This window comes from Scyliorhinus canicula, chromosome 7, assembly GCF_902713615.1.
Source record: "Scyliorhinus canicula chromosome 7, sScyCan1.1, whole genome shotgun sequence".
Classification (NCBI taxonomy): domain Eukaryota; kingdom Metazoa; phylum Chordata; class Chondrichthyes; order Carcharhiniformes; family Scyliorhinidae; genus Scyliorhinus; species Scyliorhinus canicula.
Window position 1 is genome coordinate 144,647,158 of NC_052152.1, and position 24,201 is coordinate 144,671,358.

A 24,201-nucleotide genomic window follows, 5' to 3' on the forward strand; every position below is an offset into this window, starting at 1 on the left:
CCTGTTGTCAAGCCTGTCTAAAAAAAATAAAAGTAGGCATGGTTTACGCTGTCACTCTGGTGGTGTGAGCAAGATACAGCTGGTACCTGGCTCCACAGAGATCAGAGCGCCATCTTTGAAGGTCGTCCTGATCAGCACTGCAGCCTAATGACCCCAAACCATCACGGAGGTCTCGGTGGCTCTCCCCGTCCCCCGACAGTCATTGCCGACATTATCCCATCCACTGACATTCTTCGACAGCAACCCTCACACTCAGTACCCATTCCCCTCACCACTCCACCGCCACATACACATATGAATGCCTCTCGTAATGGAGCTCGGTCGAGGGTACTAAGCTTGGCACTGTCAGGGGGCATGCCCCTCGCTTCTCTTCCCCCCCCCACCCGAGGCTATACTTACCGCTGCAACTCGGAAGGGATCCTCTCAACTGCTCCTCGATTTGCCAAACCTGTTGTAAACCTCGCTGATGACACTGTTACAGACTGAGTCACACTGGCGAGGTCTGAGTATTTCGTGAGGGAGGATCATGTGACAGTTAATAATACTAAAATTCATGACCACCTATTCAAAAGAGGTTCACGCTCTTTGTGGGCATGAAACTCATGATGTTGCCAGAGAGGGGTGGGGAAAATTAGGAAACGCGATCTCTCCGACGAGAATCCGATTCGTGTGGCTCAAAAGTACCACTGAGCTGGCCGGGTCCGAAAGGATATGGCTGCTAGACTGGGACTGCAGCAGGTGGTGAGGGAACGAACGAGGGAAAAACATAGTTGACCTCATCCTCACCAATCTGCCTGCTGCAGATGCATCTGTCCATGACAGTGTTGGTAGAAGTGACCCCCACACATTCCTTGTGGAAACAAAGTCCCGTCTTCACATTGAGCATACCCTCCATTGTGTTGTGTGGCACTACCACTGTGCTAAAAGGGATGGACTTCGGACAGATTTAGAAACTCAAGACTGGGCATCCATGAGGTGCTGTGGGCTATCAGCAGCAGTAGAATTGTATTCAACCACAATCTGCAAACCTGGCATATCGCCCACTCTACCATTACCACCAAACCAGGGGATCAACACTGGTTCAATGAAGAGTGCCGGAGAGAATTCTAGGAGCAACATCAGGCATACTGAAAAATGAGGTGCTGACTTGGTGAAGCTACAAAACAGGAGCACCTTGTGTGTAAAACAGCATAAGCAGCAAATAATAGACAGAGCTAAACAATTCCACTGCAAATGCATTCGGTCTGAGTTCTGTAGTCCTCACACATCGAGCCCTGATTGGTGGTGGACAATTAAACAACTCACTGGAGGAGGAGGCTCCACAAATATCACCATCCTCAATGATGGAGGAGCCCAGCACATATGTGCAAAAGACAATGCTGAGGCATTCACAGCAACCTTCAGCCAGAAGTGCCAAGTGGATGATCCTCCTCCGGAGGTCTCCAGCATCACAGATGTCAGTCTTCAGCCAATACTATTCACTCCACATGATATCAGGAAATGGCTGAAGGCCCTGGATACTGCAAAGGCTATGGGCCATGACAATATCCTGGCAATAGTACTGAAGACTTGTACTCCGCACCCCTAGCCAAGCTGTTCCAGTACAGCTACAACACCGGCATCTGCCCGACAATGTGGGACATTGCCCAGGTGTATCCTGTGCACAAACAAAAAGGACCAATGCAACACAGCCAATTACCATCCTATCAGTCTACTCTCCATCATCAGCAAAGTGATGGAAGGAGTCATCAACAGTGCAATCAAGCGGCACTTACTCAGCAATAACCTGCTTACAAATGCTCAGTTTGGGTCCAACCAGGGTCACTCAGCTCCCTTGGTTCCACCCTTGATTACACCCTTGGTTCAAACATGGACTAAAGAGCTGAATGCCAGAGGTGAGGTGAGAGTGACTGCCCTTGACATCAAGGCAACATTTGACCGAGTATGACATCAAGGAGCCCTAGCTAAACTGGAGTCAATGGGAATCAGGGGAAAATTCTCTGCTGGTTGGAGTCATATCTGGCACAAAAGAAGATGGTGATGGTGGTTGGAGGTCAATTGTCTCAACTCCAGGACATCACTGCAGGAGTTCCTCAGGCACAACCATCTTCAGCTGCTTCATTAATGACCTGCCTTCCAACTTAAGGTCAGCTGTGGGGATGTTTGTGGATGGATTTTCCTCTCTTTGAATTCCATCTGCCACGTTGCATCAAACCCCCACAGCATTAAAATAATCGCTGTACATCTGATTAATGGTAGCTCTGATCCAGAGACTGGCAGAAGAGCATCCACAATTGAATTTAATGCACTCTCTGAGGCGTGTTTGATGGGAGAGACTTTAATCGGGCGGGGCGGGTACCTCTCCACTTTCCTGTCACTTTCCCAATTAATTCCGGACTGGAAAGCTCATAGAGAACCTTCCCGCACTGCTGTCCATTGAAGCCCTTGAGTAGGCAATGAATGCTTTGGAAAGCAGATCGGAAAATAATCTTGCAGCTGGCCCTTTTCATTGTAAAAAAAAGTATTTTCTCTCATGTGATGACTCAATTTTTGGCTGCTTTCTCATGATCAGATTGTAAATTTGCTACCTATGATTCGCTGTTGTAAAGATAATGGTGAAAGCTTTTGCGCGATTGCATTCTCCTTTCCAGCACCTTTCACAAATTTAACAGTTGTCTCATAGTGTATATGTTGAGGCCGGTATTACATTTACTGGGACTTTTCTTGGGCATTCTAGGGAACCACCGAAAAGGCTTTGGGCCCTTTATATACCTCAGTTTTAAACTCGCAATGGGAAATTAGCCCCTGATGAATGGAATAGGAGCAAAGCCTGCTCCAACCAGGATTCTTCAGCAATCAATGTGACCATCACCACAGGCACATGTAAATTATTATTGTTTTTTTTTTAAATTGCATTCCGATCGAACTAGGCGGAGCAGGTTTCCCCAACTTGACAGCTCTCATGAATGCTTCCTCCATTCCCACCCTGACTGGTGGCCTTCAGACCCCCCCCCCCCCATACATTAATTTTTGTAAGCTGAATGAGCTGCCAGTATATGTCCTACCTCCATGAGGAACAGCTTTTGGCCAGGGTCAGATCTGTCAGCCGGGGTTTATTGTTAACAAATGTCTCGTTATGGACCTGAAAAGGAGGCATAACTGATATCCAGTCCAATGCCTGCAGATTAGAAAACTCTCCATTTATCTGGATGTGTGCTGCTCCAAAATACTCCAGACGCTTGGCACCATCTAGGACAAAGCAGACCATTTGATCAGCACCTGATCCACCACCTGACAAAATTCTGTCCTAGATGGCAGATGGGAAACCCTCACTTGCAAGTTTCCCTCCATATCACATGCTCTCCTGACATGGAACTATAACGCAGTTTCTTCACTGTCATTGGGTCAAAATCCTGGAACTCCCTCCCTAACAGCACTGTGGCTGTACCTACACCATATGGACTGCAATGGTTTAAGATGGTGACTCACCATCACCTTGTCAAGGGAAATTAGAGATGGGTAATAAATGCTGACCTAGCCAGCAACACCCACATCCCACGAATGAATAAAAAACAAAGCCAGGACTTCTGTCAGATATGAGAAATATACTTCAATTTATCTGGCCCCAGAGTTGGTTCCTGTGAGGATCTTAAAATACCCTTTGTTTATTTAAAAGATTTTAAAATGTTTTTACAAAAGTCATTACTCATGTGCATCTATGTAGTTTGTATTCCATAAAAAATGTGTAGGAGTCAACCTGGAGCCACCATGGAGAGATGAGCTTTCGACTTGTAACAACCATCTCTGGGAAGTTGTTGATAATTAATTTTAAGGCTTGTGAATCATTGCAGCCACGAAGAATTATTTAATTCTTCCTCTTAACACATTCCAATTATAACAAAATATCATCTTGAACGGAGCCTGAAAGAGTGACTGAATATTAAAAGGGCGGGGGGGGGACCCCAGTTTCAGTTAGTGCTAGCTTTACCGGTGAGTCACAGGATTGGTGTGAAGGCTTGGCAGTTTCAGAAAATAGTGGCCAGAATTTTTGGTTGTCTGGCTGGTGGGATCTTTTGCTGACCCCCTCCTCCCCCACCACAGATTCCCCAGCTTCGGAAGGTAAGAATAATGGGAAAATCAATTTGCTGCAAAATACGCCACAAGTTCAGGGTGAAAAATCCCCCCCATTTTACATCAGTCATTGGATGGAATGCAAATCCATATTTGCTCCCTCAATTCTGTGTATTTGTCACAGTAGTTACTTTACAGTGATAAAGAAAAGGAACACACGCATTACACCGCAGAGTTGAGGAAAGAAAGGCTTTTGGATATACATGCACAGGAGCAGATTATGCTTTGTCGGAATGCAAGCACACCAATTTTAACACAGGGCTTGATAAATGACAGAGCTTCAAAAAAGCAAGTCACGTTAACCTGTTATGGTGATTCAGTGGATCGCATTGTCTGATTTGACCTCTAAAAAGAGAATTCTAATTAAACTGTCACATAAATAAAAGGATTGCTCAGCTTTTGTACTTAAAAATTAGCAGCGATCATTCAGAAATTTGTCATTCAGGTGCCAGACATTTCCTGACAGATATGACCTCCTCTTCCACACTAATCATTTCTTATGTCAGCTGTGTTGCGTTTGCTGCTCATTCTGCATCCACCAATGAGAATTAAGACATAGGATATTCCCAGGATTGGAAGCACAGGGGTCGGAGCTCCTCATAGCAGTAACAAGTGACTTTTCAGAGAACTTGTTTATATCATTTGGGCCTTCTGGGTGTCATTTGCAATAATGTGTTGCATTTAAGTTTTTACAAAATAGTTACTTTCGTACCAGGTTTGGTCCGGCAAAGGAGCGATTTAACGGAAAAAATTCTAAGTGCCATTTTGGGCACGATTGGGCGGGTGGTTCCCGACTACCGCGTTGGTGAGATCACTGACTGTGTTAAACGGAACTTAGTGCCGAAAATGAGCCCACACGAGCTTCATGCCATTATTGGCTGCCTCACCATCTGAATCACCAGGCTCACTCCTTGGCAGCTCTCCTCTAACAACAGGGATCTGCATTTAAGCAGTCCCTCACAATTCACTCCCAGTCAGCACACAGGCTTGGCACCATGCAGACCTGCTCCCTGCTTTGGCGATGCCAACCTGGCCAGACTCCTGGATGCCGTGGGTGCGAGATCGGACATCCTGTTCCCCCCTGAGGGGGCCAGAGGATCAGCAGCAGGGTCGCCAATTCCGCCTGGGAGGCAGTGACAGCAGCAGCAGATGTTAATTTGGGCGGCGTGACCAAGAGGGTTGCCAAACAGTTCAGGAAGAAGACCAATGACCTCTACCAAGCTGCAAGGAAAAGCGAACACCACCCCACCCCACCACTCCGGTCCACCAAGTCTGCGGCTGGCATCTCGCACCCCTGCCCCAAACGCGAGAACTGCATTCGTGCCCCAGCACTTCCAGGCACCCACCAGCACAACCCTCCATGTCCGGGTTTGGTGCCCACAAGACAAGGGCGGCATGGTAGCACAGTGGTTAGCACTGTTGCTTCACAGCGCCAGAGTCCCAGGTTCGATTCCCGACTTGGGTCACGATCTGTGGGTTTGAGCGACATGAGCGAAAATGGAAATGAGTGCTTCACCTCCTCAGATACCCTCAGCAGCCATTGCGGCAGCTTCACATTTTTAAAAGGAGTGCTGAACGACGCCCATGTGATCTCTCGCAGGGGAGCCTGTTAGTTCACGGGTGCCATTCCATTGGACTTCCATCTCACTAATGAGATGGAGGTTGGACTTAATTGGTGTCAGTGATCTTCTTATCATGGTTGGGCGGGATCTGAAACCTGCCACCGAGAGCAGAACCGACAGTTCCCGATTTTGGCCTCTCCCGCTATTTAACCGGCGTGCCCAGATCTGCACTGGGCGCAACGCGATGATTAAATTTCACCCTTTGTTTTTGTTCGCTATTCTGATCTGTACTTTTTAATCCCTCTATTGAACCATGCAGTTAGAAACAAAGACACTGAAGTAACATTTATGGCTATTTAACCGACGTACCCGGATCCGCGCTGGGTGCAAAGTGGTGATTAAATATTGCCCATTGTCTTTGTTGGTTATTCCGATCTGTATTTTTTAGTCCTTCTATTGAATCATGAAATTAGTGACAAAGACACTGAAGTAACATTTATAGCCCTGGTTAAATTCCCAGAAGAGGAACTAGTGAGATAAGGATCCTCAAAAAGTGATTCAAGTTATAAACAAAATATCTCCTTCTGAATGATAAAAAATGTTGAGAGAGGAGAGAAAATTCCAGCAAAATTAATTGCTGGGTTTGTCACCCATCTGCTGATTAATCCACATAAATAGTGATGTTGTTAACATAATTTTACAACTGAAATGTAGGATGAGCACAAGAGATGTCTTGGATTTTGAACCACAGTCAGCACAGATCACATTCTGCCAACTGTATAAGCTCAGTGGACAGCGTCTTGATCCTACACGCGGTAAAATCAACAATTTTCCCTCAGATCTCAAAGGTAGACATGACTCAAGACTACTATTGCAAGTACCTGTTGCATTGCACAACATCCTTCTCTTTGTCATAATAAGTTAACCTCTTTAAGATAATTTCCACTCTTACCTATTTTCACCCTCTTTTTTTCTTGTAGGCTTGTTTATAACCTTTATTTATGGTGATGTATTCATTGAAAGATATCACTTGTCAGGTGGATGTACCTTTAAGAAATGGGTGTTTATCAAATAGCTGCCGTGATGTCAGTGTGTGGGTGGGGCTGCATTTGAACCAAGCAGATGTATTTTGGCCTCTCTTCATGAAAAAGAATGTCTCTAGATCATTAGATGATTTCAAAGTAATACCTGTTTCTGTAAGGAACGCAAACCTACTGTCTTTGTTAAAAAGGGGTTTGTGACTTATGGATGTTGTGAGGAAAGTTATTAAGGGTTACCCATAGTGTATTGCATCTGTAGGGATTATCAGTGTTAGTAGTTGGTAAGATGTTTACTGTGGGTTCACAAAATCTGAACTGGATTCATAGAATAAACATTGTTTTGTTTTAAAAATACTTTTAGTTCTCTGTTGCATCACACCTGCAAAGTGGGCCCTTGTGCTCCCCATAATCAAAATCTATTGAAAGTTGTGGGTCAGGAGAACTCCATAATATACTTTGGAGTTTTCTAAACCCTGGCCTATAATACACTATATTGGTGAACCTGATTTTCTGCCAATATTCCAACGTTAGGAGTGTCCTTGTGGAATTTCCAGTCTTAACACTTTCATTTTTAACTTCTATTTTTAGCATTTCTCTGAAGCCTCAGGCAGCCCTTACTGAGCGGTTCTGTCATTTTGTGTTACCACGTTTGGTGTTTTAAAGCAACAAATGTTTTCCCATATGATGCTTGCTCATGAACAGGGACAAATTTGAAGAATCCAGCAATTAAAATGCTGGGACTTTCTCTCCTCCCTCATCATTTCAATCAGTGCTAAACAGAATGAGATGTACTTGTTTTAATTTCAATCAATTGTGAGGGTCCTTTCCATCACAAATTATGACCAAGGACATCCAGTTTCCAGCAGTTGTAGAAATAGAAATTTCATAGAATTTACAGTGCAGAAGGAGGCCATTTGGCCCATCGAATCTACACCAGCCCTTGGAAAGAACATCCTGCTTAAGCTCACACCTCCGTCCCATCCCTGTAACCCAGTAACAACATCCAACATTTTTGAAACTAAGGGTAATTTAGCATGGCCAATCCATCTAACCTGCACATCTTTGGAGTGTGGGAGGAAAGCAGAGCACCTGGAGAAAACACATGCAAACACTGGGAGAACATGCAGACTCTGCAAAGACCAGTGACCCAGCTGGGAATCAAACCTGGGATCCTGGAGCTGTGAAGCAACAGTGCTACCCACTGTGCTACCATGTCGCCCATGTTACCATACAGTTGCAAAGTAATGTGGGTGCAGTGCATCAAGCTGCCCATTCCCGAGCTGATTTGAACCAAGTGTATCGTTATCTTTCTTTCAATCCTTTAGCGACAAGTGACAAATCGAATAACTGGTGTTGAGTGGAGCCCGACTTGATTATCCCAGGCTCAAATGCCATCCACAGGGGACCCATACTAACACTTGTCACTTTGTTCTAGTCTTGAGATGTCTGGGAATTCCCACTCGAACCATTACAAATTACAACTCTGCTCACGACACAAATGAAGATCTGAGAATTGACGACTTCATGGATGAGAATGGAAAAAGGTTGACAAATATAGGAGATAGTATCTGGTGAGTTGAGTTCCATCACTTCATTTACTGCATTAATTAATTCGGAAAGTCTGATAGAAATTGAAAAATATGGCCTAATCTTTTCAGAGAAACAGTAATGGATCAGAATTTATAAGATTGGGGGGTTGTTCACTGTTTCTGCAGCTGACAGCGACCTTAATTACTACAGCAAACATCAAATAAATCTTCTTCGTGCAAATACTAATAAAGCATGCCTTGCAAAGAAATTTCTAGATATGCAACCAGCCATCTTGCTTGTGTTGATTTAAACCACAGGATCAGGAAAATCTTTTGCCTCAAGTATCAATGGCCTGTTGCATTGGTGTCAATGGATTCAGATATTCCAGCCTAAGTGTCATGTGTTTTATTATTTAGAAGCTTAATTCCTCTGTGACTGCTCAATATGTCCTGCACAAAGTACACATTACGATGTGAAATCACACTTTTTTCACCCTGTAGCCACAGGAACAGACATTGAGGCTAGTTTTTAGTTACTAATCTCAAACTGCAAAATGGGATGAACCATCCATTAGATATAGTGTGCGGTGTTCCTTTCCGGCAATATCAATGAAATAAAACAGTCACATTACCCTCATCTTTCTTTACTATTCACAATGCAACTGACCACTGAACAACTCATATCCACCAAGAAGTTTTATTCAGGAAAGTTTTAAACATGTAGGGTAAAGGTTTCCGCTGTTCTGTGTTTTGAGACAGCAGGTCTTCAATTATGATAACCACCGTGGAGAGAGGAAACCTCCTCTCAGACCTCATTCTAATTAGAAATAGTGCTTGAAAAAATTGTTGTGTTTCTGGAAATGATTATAATTTCTGGTGTAATGGTTTCTTGAGATTAAGACCGTGAAACAGAAATACTAACTTAACTTTTAGAGTACTGAAACTCTATCTGGAGTCTGGCAGCTGACCCAGAAAATAAGTCTGGACTCTGATTAGCTGGCTCCCTGTTAGCACAGGTAGTTACTGAAGGAATTTGTAAACAGTGGGACCTCATTGCTCATTGAGACAATACCAGACTAAGCTAGAGTCACAGACTAACGACACGACTCTCGTCGATTGTGGCAAGGCTTAAGAAACATGATGGGCAATAAAACAAAGCCGAGAAGAATTCCCGGCAGCAGCACACCCCTCCCGATGAAGTAAAGTTTAGAGCAGGAAACCAACAAACCATTGTCGACTGCCCCAGCAGCCTCGGACACACCCATACCTACTGTCACATCTTCCGAAGTCAGATGGGCCTCCCTGAAAGTGAACCTCCTGGAAAGCAACGGGTCCTTACAGTCCGTGGTCGTGCACTCCGATCCTGCATGGACCAACTGGTGGTTGTGTTCGCGGACATCTTTAACCTCTTCCTACTCCGTTCCAAACTTCCCACCTGCCTCAAGAAGACCACTATCATACCGGTGCCAAACAAGAACCAGGCAATGTGCCTCAATGACTACCATCCGATGGTCTTGATATCTATCATTATGATTTGCTCCAAGAGGTTGGTCATGAGATACACCCAGAATGCCTTCATCAAGCCATACACCCAGAATGCCTTAGAACATAGAACATAGAACAGTACAGCACAGAACAGGCCCTTCGGTCCTCGATGTTGTGCCGAGCAATGATCACCCTACTCAAGCCAACGTATCCACCCTATACCAGTAACCCCCCCCCCCCGCCCCGCCCATTAACCTTATTATTTAGGACACTAAGGGCAATTTAGCATGGCCAATCCACCTAACCCGCACATCTTTGGACTGTGGGAGGAAACCGGAGTACCCGGAGGAAACCCATGCACACACGGGGAGGACGTGCAGACTCGGCACAGACAGTGACCCAGCCGGGAACTGAACCTGGGACCCTGGAGCTGTGAAGCATTTATGCTAACCACCATGCTACCGTGCTGCCTTGATCCACTGCATGTTGCAGGGGTGGCACAATGGCAAAGTGGTTAGCACTGCTGCCTCACACCTCCAGGGCCTCAGGTTCAAGTCCGGCCTTGGGTGCCTGTCTGTGTGGAGACTGCATGCTCTCCCCATATCTGTGTTGGTTTTTTTCGGGTGCTCCAGTTTCTTCCCACAGTTCAAAGATGTGCAGGTTTGTGCTAATTTGTCCCTTAGTGTCCAAACGATTAGGTGGGGTATGGGTTATGGGAATAGAGTGGAGGCATGTGCTTAAGTAAGGTGCGCTTTCTAAGGGCCGGTGCAGACTCAATAGGCTGAATGGCCTCCATCTGAACTGTAACTTTTATAAATTTGCATACTACCAGAACCGGTGCACAGCAGACTCTACTTCCCTGGCCCAACACTAATCCCTGGAGCAACTCGACAACAAGTACTCTTTTGTCAGACTCTTGTTCATTGACTACAGCTCCACCTTCTGCACCATAATCCCAGTCAAGCTCAAATCAAAACTCCAAAACGTAGGACTTCACTCCCTCTGCAACTGAATCCTCGACTTACTGACCCAGAGACCACAATCTGTAAGGATTAACAACAACACCTCCTCAATACCAGGGCACTGCAAGGCTGCATACTTAGCCCCCTTCTATGCTCCCTGTTCACACATGACTGTGTGGCAAAATTTGGCTCCAACTGCTTCTGTAAGTTTGCTGATGACACAACCTAGTGGGTCATGTTGAGTACTTTACCATTTAAAGATGTCCACTTCTGGTAGCATATTGTTCTCTATTTTGTTTTACCTGGATGGCTGGGATGTGTAGTGTTGAATAAAGAACACAAAGCATGGTTAACAAACAAAACTATAAATTTATTACACTACTAATTAAGATTCAATCACATTCCTAAAGGAGAAAGTTTTGTTATGGGCCAGGGTTTCGAAAACACCAAAGTATATTGTGGAGTTCACCTGACCTATAACCTTTTGTTGAATTTGGCTAGGATGAGCACAAGAGCCTGCCTTTCAGGTGTTATTCAACAGAGTTCTTAGGCGCTTTTAATAAAAAAAAACAAGATTTGTTATAAGTATTTTCGGTAACATTTGGATAAACACACAGTAAGAATTTTTGTATCAATTACAAACATAAAGACCCCACACAGCTACAGTAATCTATGTATAACCCTTAATGAATTCCCCCTTAACTGTTCTAATTCAATAACAAAATCAAAAGGAAACCAGAAACCCCTTTTCAAAGGTGTGGCCCAGAACATGTTACTCTTACCGGTGACTAAAGACTTGTTACTGATATTCTTGTTCCCCTTTCCAAATAGCAGGTTTCAAATTCTTCCAGAAAGCAATTGTAGCTTTTAAATGCCAAGTAGTCTGAAAACAGCTTTTAAAATGAAGATAGAGAGACACTTCTTTCAACCTGTGCAATTCAAAACCAATCCAAACTCAAAGCAAAAGTAAAACCCCACAGAGCCACAGCCCAGCTCCACCCACACAATGACATAGCTGAAGCCATGTGATAAGACAAAAACATTTCTTAAAGGGACATTCCCATGACAGATTCTATATTAAACTATGCTATCTCTAACAGACTTTCTCAAGTACAACTGCTCTCTCTCATGCCTCCCTATCTTATCACTCCCAGAATCTCCAAGTCACATGATATATATGACTGTTCTGTGGTTCCCTCCAGTGGTAGGAAGCATTATCATTAACTTGTTAACTCTTTACATCATAGTCAATATAAATATCATTACAGGTTGGTTTTCGAACAATGATGAAGCACAGTACTGGAGGGACATAGAGAACCTAGTGGCATGGTGCAATGACAACAATCTCATTTTCAATGTCAGCAAACCTAAAGAGCTGCTATTTGATTTCAGGAAGCAAAGTATTGTATACACCCCTGTCTGCATTAATGGTATCAAGGTGGAGATGGTTGACAGCTTCAAATTACAAGGTGTGCACATCACCAACACTCTGTCCTAGTCCACCCACGTCGACGCTATGGCCGAGAAAGCACAACAGCCCCTATATTTCCTCAGGAAGTTAAGGAAATTTAGCATGTCTACATTGACTCAGACCAATTTTTACAGATCCCAATGAAAGAATCCTATCTGGCTGCATGACAGCCTGATATGTCAACTGCTCGGCCCAAGACCGTAAGAAACTACATAGTCGTGAACACAACCCGCTCCATCACGCAAACCCATTGACTCTGCACCTCCCACTGCCTTGGGAAAGCGGGCAGCATAATCAAAGACCCCTCCCACCCGGGTTATTCTCTCTTCCAACCTCTTCCATTGGGCAAGAGACACAAATGTCTGAGAACACGCACAAACAGATTCAAAAACAGCTTCTGCTCCGCTATTACCAAACTCCTGAATTACCCGTTTATGGACTGATCTGGGACTGGATTCTTCGGTTTTGTGGCTATATCCGAAGGAAGCATCTGGTCTTATGACCAGAAAGTCGGCGGCGTCTCTGTACCGATGCTTCGCCCAGTGGGGGAGGTGCTAGCAACCGCGCCATGTAAAGCCCTTTACTTGCCAAAACGGATGCAGAATGGCCGGGTCCGTGGCTGCGTATGCGTATGGCGGCGGCCTGTGGCGGGTGCGCCGTACAACATGGCCCCGGTGACACGCGGACCCGGGCTGCCAGATAGCTCCCCCCTGTAACTGCCCTCGCCACCCCTGGACCACACCCCACCAGTCCCCCCAGCCGCCACCGAAGCCCTCCCTACCAGCTGAATGGCTCCCCCTCCCGACTATGGTGACGCTGGATGCCACGCCAGGTTCAAAAAAGTTGAGAGGACAAGTTTCTCATGCCATCGGGAAGTTGGCCCATTGGGGGCGGAGCAACGGGGTAGGGCCTCAGGTGACATCCTGATGCGTTCTCAATGCGTCCATCGTACTCCTCGAATATGCCATTTTTGAGGGGTCAGAGCATTCTGAAAACGCCGCCACCCCCGATTTCGGCGTAACAATGGATTCTCCAGTCGATTGCAGAACTCGATTTTGGCGTCGGCAATCGGGAATCCCGCACCTGATCTCTTCACACCTGGGACGGGATTCTCTGTTCCCTGGCGCCGAATCCGTAATCGCAATTGGGCGAAAAATCCCTTTTTAGGATGGAATCGGGGGCAATGCCTGTTTTCATCAGCAAGGAGTACACCACACCCTTTGGGATAGCCTCAGGCCATTACCTGAAGGCTATCCCCTGATGCTCTGCAACCAATGGGCCGGGTTCCCGGCTGCGCACAAAGTGTGGTCTTAGCGGTCATGAACCCAGCGTGGCGACTGCGGACTGTGTCCAGTGCCGCCACAGTCGGACGGGAGCTGTGTTGCTGGCCAGGGGGGCTTCGTCGAGGGCTGGGGTGATTGGTGGGGAGTGGCTAGGGGGTAGCGAGGATGTGTCCAGGGGGCCACTATCTGACAGGCCGAGTCTGCGCACAGCCCACACCATGTTGTAAAGAGTGACAGCTGCAGGCCGTTGCCGTGTGCATGCACGGCTCAGACCCGGCAATTCTCCACCGTTTTTGTCATGGAGGCCAGGCTTTTTACTTGGTGCGGCTGCCAGCCCTTCACTGGTCGAAGGATCGGGGCTGGGGCGGCGCCAATTTTTTTAACGTAAAATGTCATAGATCCTCTGGACATAGCCTGAAAATCGGAGAATCCTGACCATCTTTTCAACTGAGTAGTACTGCGCTAGTACTAGCATGCTTCACCCGATGCTTGTGTCTAATAATAATAATCTTTATTATTGTCACAAGTAGGCTTACATTAACACTGCAATGAAGTTACTGTGAAAAGCCCCGAGTCACCACACTCCGGCGCTTGTTCGGGTACACAGAGGGAGAATTCAGAATTTCCAATTCACCTAACAAGCTCGTCTTTCAGTACTTGTGGGAGGGAACCGGAGCACTTGGAGTTACATTGTGTATTTATGTATGTCCTATGTTTTTACATGTATGGAACGATCTGCCTGGACTGAACGCAGAATAATACTTTTCACTGTACCTCGGTAAAAGTGAGTGGCATTTTGTCCATGCTGGGGTTTGGGCAGGGGTGGTGCTGCCCTTGTGAGGTGGGGTGCAAGGGGCTCAAGGACCACAATTTTAGGGCACTGGGGTTCATTCCGGAAGCTGAGAATGGGGGGATCTAGAGATTGAGATGCCAGGTGAGTGGAGTGGGAAACACCCGGCTAAATCTGCCCGACATGGGACTCTGTTTCATTTCCATTAAATCGCGCCCACAGTCCTTTCTCCGAGAGTAGAAGAGGGAGGAAGACATTTTTTTTATACTTAAAGGACCCAATGAGGGCCATCTTACAACTCGACTGGGATTTTTGTATTACAGGTTCCCAAGCAGAACCACCCCCCACCCCCATTGTCCTGAACGTAAGAAACAGGAAAAACGGGGAAATTGGAATACTGGTCCTAACTGGTCTTGTATGCCTTAAAATAGAACATCAATAAATTGAGAAATAAGAGTACTGGTCCAACTGTTTCTTTCCTATTGGATGGAGAATAGGTACCTAAATCTGAATCAACAACAATAGGTTAAAATAATAAATTACTTTATTTTCAATCCAAAATATGTGTATGTTCTATGTTGAAGATAACAAGCCAGGATTAAGGTATGTATAAATATGCTGAAGTTTACTTGTGGACTTTGCAAAAGCTTAACTTCAGGACACTGTTTAATAATTCTTCCATGGGAGATGGCCAGTATTAATTGTCCACCCTGAATTGCCTTTGAGAAGGTGAGAATAAATGTGTGGTAAAAGTCCATGATAGGCTGAGTAGCATGTAGCCTTTTGAAGGACCAAATGGGGTTTTAAAACATTGATGCAGTTTTAAGTGCCTGGTGGGAGTGACATAATCACTTTTTAATAGAGAAGTTCTGACGTTTACACCTCCCAAGCCAGTTCTTAATTTCACTGTTGAAACGTTTCACAATCTCATGATCCGAAGAGGAAGAAGGCATGCCAGTAAAACTAGTTTTAAGATTAATTGTAAAAATCCAATTAATAGGGTAGCGGTTATTAACTATAATTACTCTCTGTAACACTGAAGGAATTTCCACTGCTGGGTCGAGTCTTGGATGACACGCCCTGATCTGAAGCCAGGCTATGATGGTTGGCAAGTACTAGACCCAACACCACAGGAGAAAAGTGAAGGTACAATAATAATTTTTTGTCGTGCCTTTTACTGTGATGTGCTTAGTTTGAGACTTTGCTTTGGCAAACAAAAATTACATGGTCTCCTGAGGGTGAGGTAAATGGTTCTCCAAAAGGAATCTTTGCAAGGCACCATAATCAACTTCAGATTGTCATCTAATAAACCAGGAATAATTAATCCTTCAACCAAATAGCGTGTCAAGTCTATTTGTAGCTGTTACAAATTTCTCGTCTGGCAAAAGTACTGCCAAAAATTGTCCTGAACTAACTCCTGTGCAGTTCACTCTTATTCTCGGATGCAAAGCATTCCTTTAAAAAAAGGCCAATCTTTTTAAGTTCGGCTTTTCTGACCGGAAGCTGAAGATTTCCAAACTGTTCCAATTGCCCTCTGACTAACTTCCAGAGCTTGCAGTTGGCTTTCGTTATCTGGACATAATAATAATTGCTTATTGTCACAAGTAGGCTTCAATGAAGTTACTGTGAGAAGTTCCTTGCTTATGTAGACCTGTACTTTTGGAGACACTTGAGCATGACCTTATATGGTGCAGGCTATGTAAGCAGCTATAAAAGCTACCCTGCAAGTCCCAAACTGTTACACCCCAGGAAATTTATCAGGTGAAAAAAACATGTGGGATGGGGAGAGGAGGTGAAATTTTACACTCCCCACCAAACCCCCCCTTGCTCGTATATTGAAGGCTGGGGAGGCGCATAAAATCAGTAGGGTGGCCAGCTGACGGCCTTCCCACCCATGCCCAAACTGTCTCTCATATTACGGTGAACAGATAGTGGGTCAGGCAGCCTGACTATCCTTAGTTCTAATGAGGCCCTTAAGTTGCCAATGAAAACCCAATTAAGGGCCACTTTCTATCCCTGGCGCCATAGTACATGGAACATGCCCATTGGTCACTTCAGGAACTGGAGTGCTTTATTGACCCCTTTAATCCCATCTTGGTTTGAAGTTTTACATTTCCTTTCTGATTTATTTTTTGTTTAATGCAACCCTTTAAGGCGGATGCCCATTTAACTTTTGCTCCAGTTTGTTTAATTTGATTTCATTGAATAAGAGTACAGGGGACACAATATGGGAAAGGAGACACCAAGGGCAGCAGGATAGCACAGTGGTTAGCACTGTTGCTTCACAGCTCCAGTGTCCCAGGTTCGATCCCCGCTTGGGTCACTGTCTGCATGGAGTCTACACGTTCTCCCTGTGCCTTTGTGGGTCTCCTCCGGGTGCTCCAGCTTCCTCTCAAGTCCTGAAAGACGTGTTGTTAGGTAATTTGGACATTCTGAATTCTCCCTCTGTGTACCCAAACAGACGCCGGAACGTGACGACTTGGGGCTTTTCACAGTAACTCCATTGCAGTGTTAATATAAGCCTACTTGTGAAAATAAAGACTATCATTATAAAAAAAGTGGCCAGCTGTCACTTTGCTTACACAAGATAAAAGTTGGGAAAGAAGAAGATATTTCATTTGGGGAGCTCCCTGTATTAATTGGGGCATGCCCCAAAAGGGTACCCTTCCTATGTGCCTTCTCCCAGACATCAGCGCCCTTCATCGTCACCGCTCGCCAGGGTCCTCAATCCCTCCCCGACCAAAACCCCAGACTCAGCTAGGCCTGTTAGGCATGTTGTTTTCTTGTTACATTACTGCATTCTGGTGTTGCTGAGATTACTCAGCCGCCAGCCAATGGGAATGGCCGACAGCTCTCGAGGGCGGGACTTTCTTTCCCTGAGGGATGCAAGTCCCACTCACATCTCAATAAGATCACCTCCAGCATATTACCAGTGTGGGGAAGCCTTTTTAAAGTTGATGAGTTGCTGACTAGCTTTTCTATTAGGCAGATGTGAAATCGATATGCATTAAATTCAACTCAAGACGTTTTCAGAAGATAAATATGAGATTTAGATTGTAGCCATTTGCCTTAAAATCTTAACTCTTACAGCGTACGTATTCTGAAACAATCACCTGCATAACCATTATTGACAACATAAGTGTGGTGGTATGGATATGAGCACTGCCATTGGTGCAGAGCACTGGCTTCCCATTGGCTCTGTCTGGTCATGTGCCTCTCGTCCGACTGGTTGGGACTAGTCATGTGACTGCTCTCCGATTGGTCGAGAGGCAAGTAGGCCCCACCTCCGAGGCGGGGTATAAGTACCCAGAGTTCCTGGTGGTCAGTCATTCTCTGTAGTCGACCACCGGGCTAACAACTAGCTGATGAAAGCCACAATTCGGATCCTAAATGTGTCTTGAGTCGAATTGATGGTACATCAATTTAATCAGCTAGAATTTTGGAATGGAGCTTCGCATCAAGCCTGACTGCCTCCGCACCAGCCCGCATGCTGCAAATGAGTCTGCAATCTTTAAACACTGACAGGCGTGTTTTAATAGCTACCTGACGACTGCAGCCGGCAAGGCCACCAAGGAGCTGAAACTCCACATCCTCCACTCATGCGTGGGCACATCGGTCTACGCAATGATCGAAGATGAAGACGACTTTGATGCGGCCATGGAGATTCTCAAAGGACACTTTCTCCGGCCGGTCAACGAGGTTTACGCACGGTATCTCCTGACGACCAGACAACAGTTCCCTGGTGAGTCCCTTGATGAGTTTTACCAGGCCCTCGCAGCTCTAGGGAGAACGTGCTCATGGCTCCAAGTTTCGGCGACGTAGCACATGGAACTTCTAATCAGAGACGCTTACGTTGCTGGCATGCAGTCCCCTTCTATCCGCCAACGATTGTTAGAAAAGAACACCCTCAGCCTAGCTGAGGCACGGACTCTGGCAACCGCCTGGACCTCATGGCACGCACCACCCCCATCCTCCGTGGACCCCGACCCCCCCAAGTCTGCGCTGCGGGTCGCTCCGATATACTAGCGGGGCCCCATTGCTATTTCTGTGGTCTCTCGAAGCACCCCCGCCCGCACTGCCCGGCCCGCTCCGCTCTGTGTAAGAGCTGCGGGAAGAAGGGCCACTACGCGGTGGTCTGCCAGACCAAGTCGGTCGCTGCTGTTCCGCGCAGCGACCACGGATTGCCCCCCCCTGGGCCCCCCCAGGGCCCCACGCCGTGCACCAACCTCTCCGGCCCACCTCCCGGCTCCTGCAACGGCCCCACGGTCCTCCCGACCCACGTCCCCAGCTGCCCCGATCGGCTCGCGGACGCCGCTGACTCTGCCCCCAGCTGCCACGAGGCTCCCATGGGTGCCGCCATCTTGGGCCCCAGACGCCATGTGCGGGCCATGGGCGCCGCCATCTTGGGGCCCCGGCTCCACGCGCGAGTCCTGGGCGCTGCCATCTTGGGGCCCCTACTCCACGTGCGGGTCCTGGGCGCCGCCATCTTGGATCAACTCGGAAGGCCCTGCAACGATTACTCTGCCACTGAGGAGGATCTGGAACTCTCACCACGACTGGCTTCCATCAAGCTCGATCAGTCGCAACCACGCTCGCTCGCCAAGACTACAACGACGGTGCAGCTCAACGGACACAAAACGAGGTGCCTGCTGGACTCCGGGAGCACGGAAAGTTTTGTCTACCTCGACACGGTAAGACGCTGCGCGCTTCCCATCCACCCAGTTAAACATAAAATTGAATTGGCCTCAGGTTCACATCACCGGGTGCTGCATAGCGGACCTCACAGTCCAGGGGAGGGTTTTCAAAAATTTCAAACTCCTCATTCTCCCTCGCCTATGCGCTCCGGCACTCCTGGGCCTGGACTTCCAGTGCAACCTGCAGAGCTTTACCTTTCAATTCGGTGGCCCTATTCCTCCTCTTACTGTTTGCAGCCTCGCGTCCCTCAAAGTGGACCCCCCTTCCTTGTTTGCTAATCTCACCCCAGATTGTAAACCTGTCGCCACTCGGAGCAGACGCTACAGTGCCCAGGACCAGACCTTCATCGGGTCCGAGGTCCAGAGGCTCCTTAAGGAAGGAGTGATCGAGGCCAGCAACAGTCTCTGGTGAGCCCAAGTGCTGGTAGTTCGGACTGGGGAGAAAAACCAGATGGTTATCGATTACAGTCAGACCATCAACAGATTTACGCAGCTGGACGCTTAATTTAACTTACAATAAGGATAAGTGCATGTTTAGCACCGACCGTCTAGCCATCCTTGGCTACGTAGTGCGTAACCGATCCCGAACGCATTGCCCCCCCTGATGGAACTCCCTCTCCTCAAATCCCTCAAACGCTGCCTGGGCTTCTTCTCATACTACGCCCAGTGGGTCCCCAACTATGCCGACAAAGCCCGCCCCCTCATCCAGTCCACCTCCTTTCCCCTGTCGATGGAGGCCCACCAGGCCTTTAGCCGCATCAAAGCGGATTTCGCAAAGGCCACGATGCATGCTATCGATGAGTCCCTCCAATTCCAGGTCGAGAGCGACGGGTCTGACTTAGCTCAGGCGGCCACCCTGAACCAAGCGGGCAGACCGTGGCCTTCTTTTCACGAACCCTCTACACTTCCGAAATCCGCCATTCCTCGGTGGAAAAGGAGGCACAGGCCATAGTCGAAGCTGTGCGATACTGGAGGCACTATCTGGCCGGCAGGAGGTTTACCCTCCTCACAGACCAACGGTTAGCAGCTTTCATGTTCAACAATGCACAGAGGGGCAAGATCAAGAACGACAAGATCTTGCGGTGGCGGATCGAGTTGTCCACGTACAACTACGATATCTTGTATCGCCCTGGGAAGCTCAACGAGCCTTCCGATGCCCTATCCCGCGGTATCTGCGCCAGCGCGAGATTGACCGCCTCCGCTCCCTCCACACGGACCTCTGCCATCCAGGGATCACTCGTTTCTACCATTTTATTAAGACCCGCAACCTGCCCTACTCCGTCGAGGAAGTCAGAACGGTCATTAGGGACTGTCACTTCTGCGCCGAGTGCAAACCGCACTTTTACCGCCCCAAACGAGCGCATCTGATCAAGGCATTCCGCCCCTTTGAACGTCTCAGTATAGACTTCAAGGGCCCCCTCCCCTCCAACAACCGTAACACGTATTTCTTGAGTGTTATCGACGAATACTCTCGATTCCCTTTTGCCATTCCCTGTCCCGACATGACCACAACAACCGGCCCTCCTATCCATCTTCTCCCTGTTCGATTACCCCGCGTACATCCACAGCGACCGGGGTTCCTCTTTTATGAGTGACGAACTGCGTCAGTTCCTGCTCAGCAGGGGCATAACCTCTAGCAGGACGACCAGTTTTAACCCCCGGGATAACGGACAAGGTCGAGCGGGAGAACGGCACCATTTGGAAGACCATCCTGCTGGCCCTATGGTCCACAGATCTCCCTGTTCCCCGTTGGCAAGAGGTCATCCCCGACGCCCTGCATTCAATCCAGTCTCTCCTCTGTACTACCACTAATCAAACACCTCATGAATGTCTTCTTGTTTTCCTCAGGATCCCCTCTCCCGACCTGGCTGGCCACCCCCGGGCCCATCCTGTTCCGGAAGCATGTGCGGGTACACAAGTCCAACCCGTTGGTTGAGCGTGTCCAGTTACTCCACGCCAACCCGCAATATGCATATGTGGAATATCCCGACGGTCGGCAGGATACGGTCTCGCTCTGGGACCTGGCACCCGCTGGCGTGCGGCCTTCTTCCCCTACACCAACACTCCCCCTCCAACCCCAATTCCCCCCAGCGCCCCCCGCGCCCCCATGACCCAGCGCACATGGCCCCTCTCCCCCGATTACAGCATCTCCACCACCGGCCCGGGTAAGGAGACATATCTACGACCGACGCTCCCGGAGGCAAGGACGACCATCGGCCCAATGTCACCGGCTCCACTGCGAAAGTCATCCAGAACACCACAGGCACCCGACAGGCTGATCGTCTCCATCTAATATGGCCATGGGACTTTTTTGGACATTTTGTTTCATTCTGTTGTTATTAGTAGTAGTAGTATTGTTTTGCCATTTTTTTTCTTGGACATTTTGTGATTATTCTGTTGTTAGTAGTATTGTTTGCCATGAGCCAGTAGGCAGCTCACCCCTATCGATTTTCGCTGCTCATACCACCAGTCCTCGGACCCCCCCCCCCTACCCCCCCCCCCACCCCCCCCCTTCCCCCTTACCCCCCCCCTACCCCCCCCCTACCCCCCCCCCCCCACCCTACCCCCCCCCCCTACCCCCCCCTTCTTTCTCCACAATGGGTGAATGTGGTGGTATGGATATGAGCACTGCCATTGGTGCAGAGCACTGGCTTCCCATTGGCTCTGGCTGGTCATGTGCCTCTCGTCCGATTGGTTGGGACTAGTCATGTGACTGCTCTCCAATTGGTCGAGAGGCAAGTAGTCCCCGCCTCCGAGGCGGGGTATAAGTACCCAGAGTTCCCGGCGATCGGTCATTCTCTGTAGTCGACCACCGGGCTAACAACTAGCTGATTAAAGCCACAATTCGGATCCTAAATGTGTCTCGAGTCGAATTGATGGTACATCAATAAGTTAGGAATAAATAGTTAAATTGATTATAATACTCTTTATTGTAATTAGTAGGTTTACATTAACACTGCAATGAAGCTACTGTGGAGAGCCCCTAGTTGCCATATTCTGGCGCCTGTTCGGGTACACGGAGGGAAAATTCCTTAAACTGCAGAATGTTACAAAAGCTTTGACAATTCCAGATATTGCACATTTTTTAAATGTTCAAAAGAACAGAATGCAGTGTTGCAAGGTTGACATGATGGTAATGTTCTGTTTTATTCTTTTCAGGAATCTATTGCTGTGGACCGACTTCAGTTAAAGCCATTAAAAATGGAAATGTCAATCTGAAATTTGATACCCCGTTTGTCTTTGCTGAAGTCAACGCAGATTACATCTCGTGGCTTGTCAATAAAGATGGAACAAAAAAGCAGATTGGTGTTAATCATCGATTAATTGGTCTGAAAATCAGTACAAAGGCTGTTGGCACTGATGAGCGTGAAGATATCACACTCAATTACAAATATGCAGAAGGTAAGCAGTGATCAGGCTGGTAATCTAATTGGCATCAACATCAAAGGTTGATGGTAATAATTGAAAACATTAAGAAGTCTTACAACACCAGGTTAAAGTCCAACAGGTTTGTTTCAAACACAAGTTTTCTGAGCACTGCTCCTTCCTCAGGTGAATCCACATCATGACTTGAAAACAAGTTAGTGAGTTATATTTAATCATCCCTAAGTGAATAATTGAGTGACTGAATGACCCTTAGAAATATTGTATCTCTACAGTGCAGAATGAGGCCATTTTGCCCATCGAGTCTGCACTGATCCTTCGAATGAATACCCTACACATATCCACTCCACCCCTGTAACATCTTCGTAACCCATAGCTTAAGCTGAACATCCCTGGACACGAAGGGGCAATTTCACATGGCCAATCCATCTAATCTGCACATTTTAGTTATGTTACAACAGGTTCAAGCACAGTTTATAGGAACGGGAAGAAAAATTGAATAAAAATATTTGTTATACAGTTTAAACCACACTAAAAAGCAGGTAACTGCTCTATCAAAACTGGTAAGATTTAATTGGGTGTTAATACTGGGGTTCCTTGGAAAACCAAGACTGAGGAAGGATTTTGCCAAATGCCAACATCAAAATCATCCTTTCATACATGTACCCTGAAGTATTCATTAGATACAAGAATGACTTTATCAGAAACACTTTCCAAATTCAAACAGCTTAAACAACTGCAGCTTTAACTTGTTTTTTTGTCAAATGGAAGATGGAAGGGAAAATATAGTCTGACCCTGGCCTAAGGCCACCATTCTGAAGCATGAAGCCTAGTTTCTGAAAGGTAGGACGATTTGCTCATTAATCTGCTGAGTGTTTCCATTCCAGTGGAGTGATTAGAGGAGCTGAGGTCATTCTCTTTATAACAAAGAAAGTCAAGGAGAGATTTAATAGAGGTGTTTAGAAATCAAGCGTTTTGATGGTGTAAATAAAGAGAAACTGAGCACTATCTACTGGCTACATTGCGCTGGAAGGCAGTCCGGCGAGTAGATGCCAGGAGATCCCTCTTCTGGGATCTACATTGCCCGCCACAGTTTGTGAGATCGAACACGATCTTGCGAGATGTCGCGATCTGAATCACTATTTTGCAAATTTGCATATTAGAGCAAGACAGCTAGTCTCACTCTAAGATGCACTCCCACGATCTACCCAAGCAGTGAAATTTAACTCCTTTGTCTTGGAGACCTCAGGTGTGTGCTATTCAGTGCTGGTCACCACAAGTCGGGCCCAGATGGAATGGCACCCATGAGGATCTCCCAGATACTTGTCCTTTGGGTAGGGTGGCAACCTGACACTGCTAGCCTGCTACCCTGGCACTACCATCCTGGCAGTGTCACCTGGATGCCAGCCTGTCACTTGAATGAGCTTCATGTTAACAATTATTTCCAAATTTGCATATAATTGTAACCTAATATCCTTAAAAATTAGGAAGTTTTATACTTGATGGGAGAACTGAACATTTCAATAGGGAACAAAACTTTAAATTCCTTTTCTTAAAATTCCAATTAAGGGGCAATTTAGTGTGGCCAATCCACCTATCCTGCACTTCTTTGGGTTGTGGGGGTGAGACCCACACAGACACAAGGAGAATGTGCAGACCTGTCACGGACAGAGACCCGAGGCAGGGATTGAACCCGGGTCCTCGGCACCATAAGGCAGCAGTGCTAACCAGTGCACCATCTTGCCACCCAAAATTCTAAATTTCAGTTCAGTTTTCATTTTGGACAGAAACGGGCAGGGACATGTTGAAGTTTGGAAATTTTGCTTAAAAAAAGAAGAAAGAATATTTTCTGTCCTAATGTTTCCACAAT

At 46.9% G+C, this 24,201-nt stretch overlaps 1 protein-coding gene across 1 annotated transcript in view; it reads left to right on the plus strand.

The window, feature by feature from the left end:
- LOC119969140 (protein-glutamine gamma-glutamyltransferase 2-like) overlaps positions 1-24,201 on the plus strand; it is a 157,990-nt gene that overhangs the window by 110,900 nt on the left and 22,889 nt on the right. Inside the window, exons 10-12 of the mRNA XM_038802357.1 lie at positions 8,169-8,304; positions 15,296-15,399; positions 22,107-22,349. Coding sequence (XP_038658285.1) covers positions 8,169-8,304; positions 15,296-15,399; positions 22,107-22,349 — 483 coding nt within the window. The remainder of the gene's footprint in view (positions 1-8,168; positions 8,305-15,295; positions 15,400-22,106; positions 22,350-24,201) is intronic.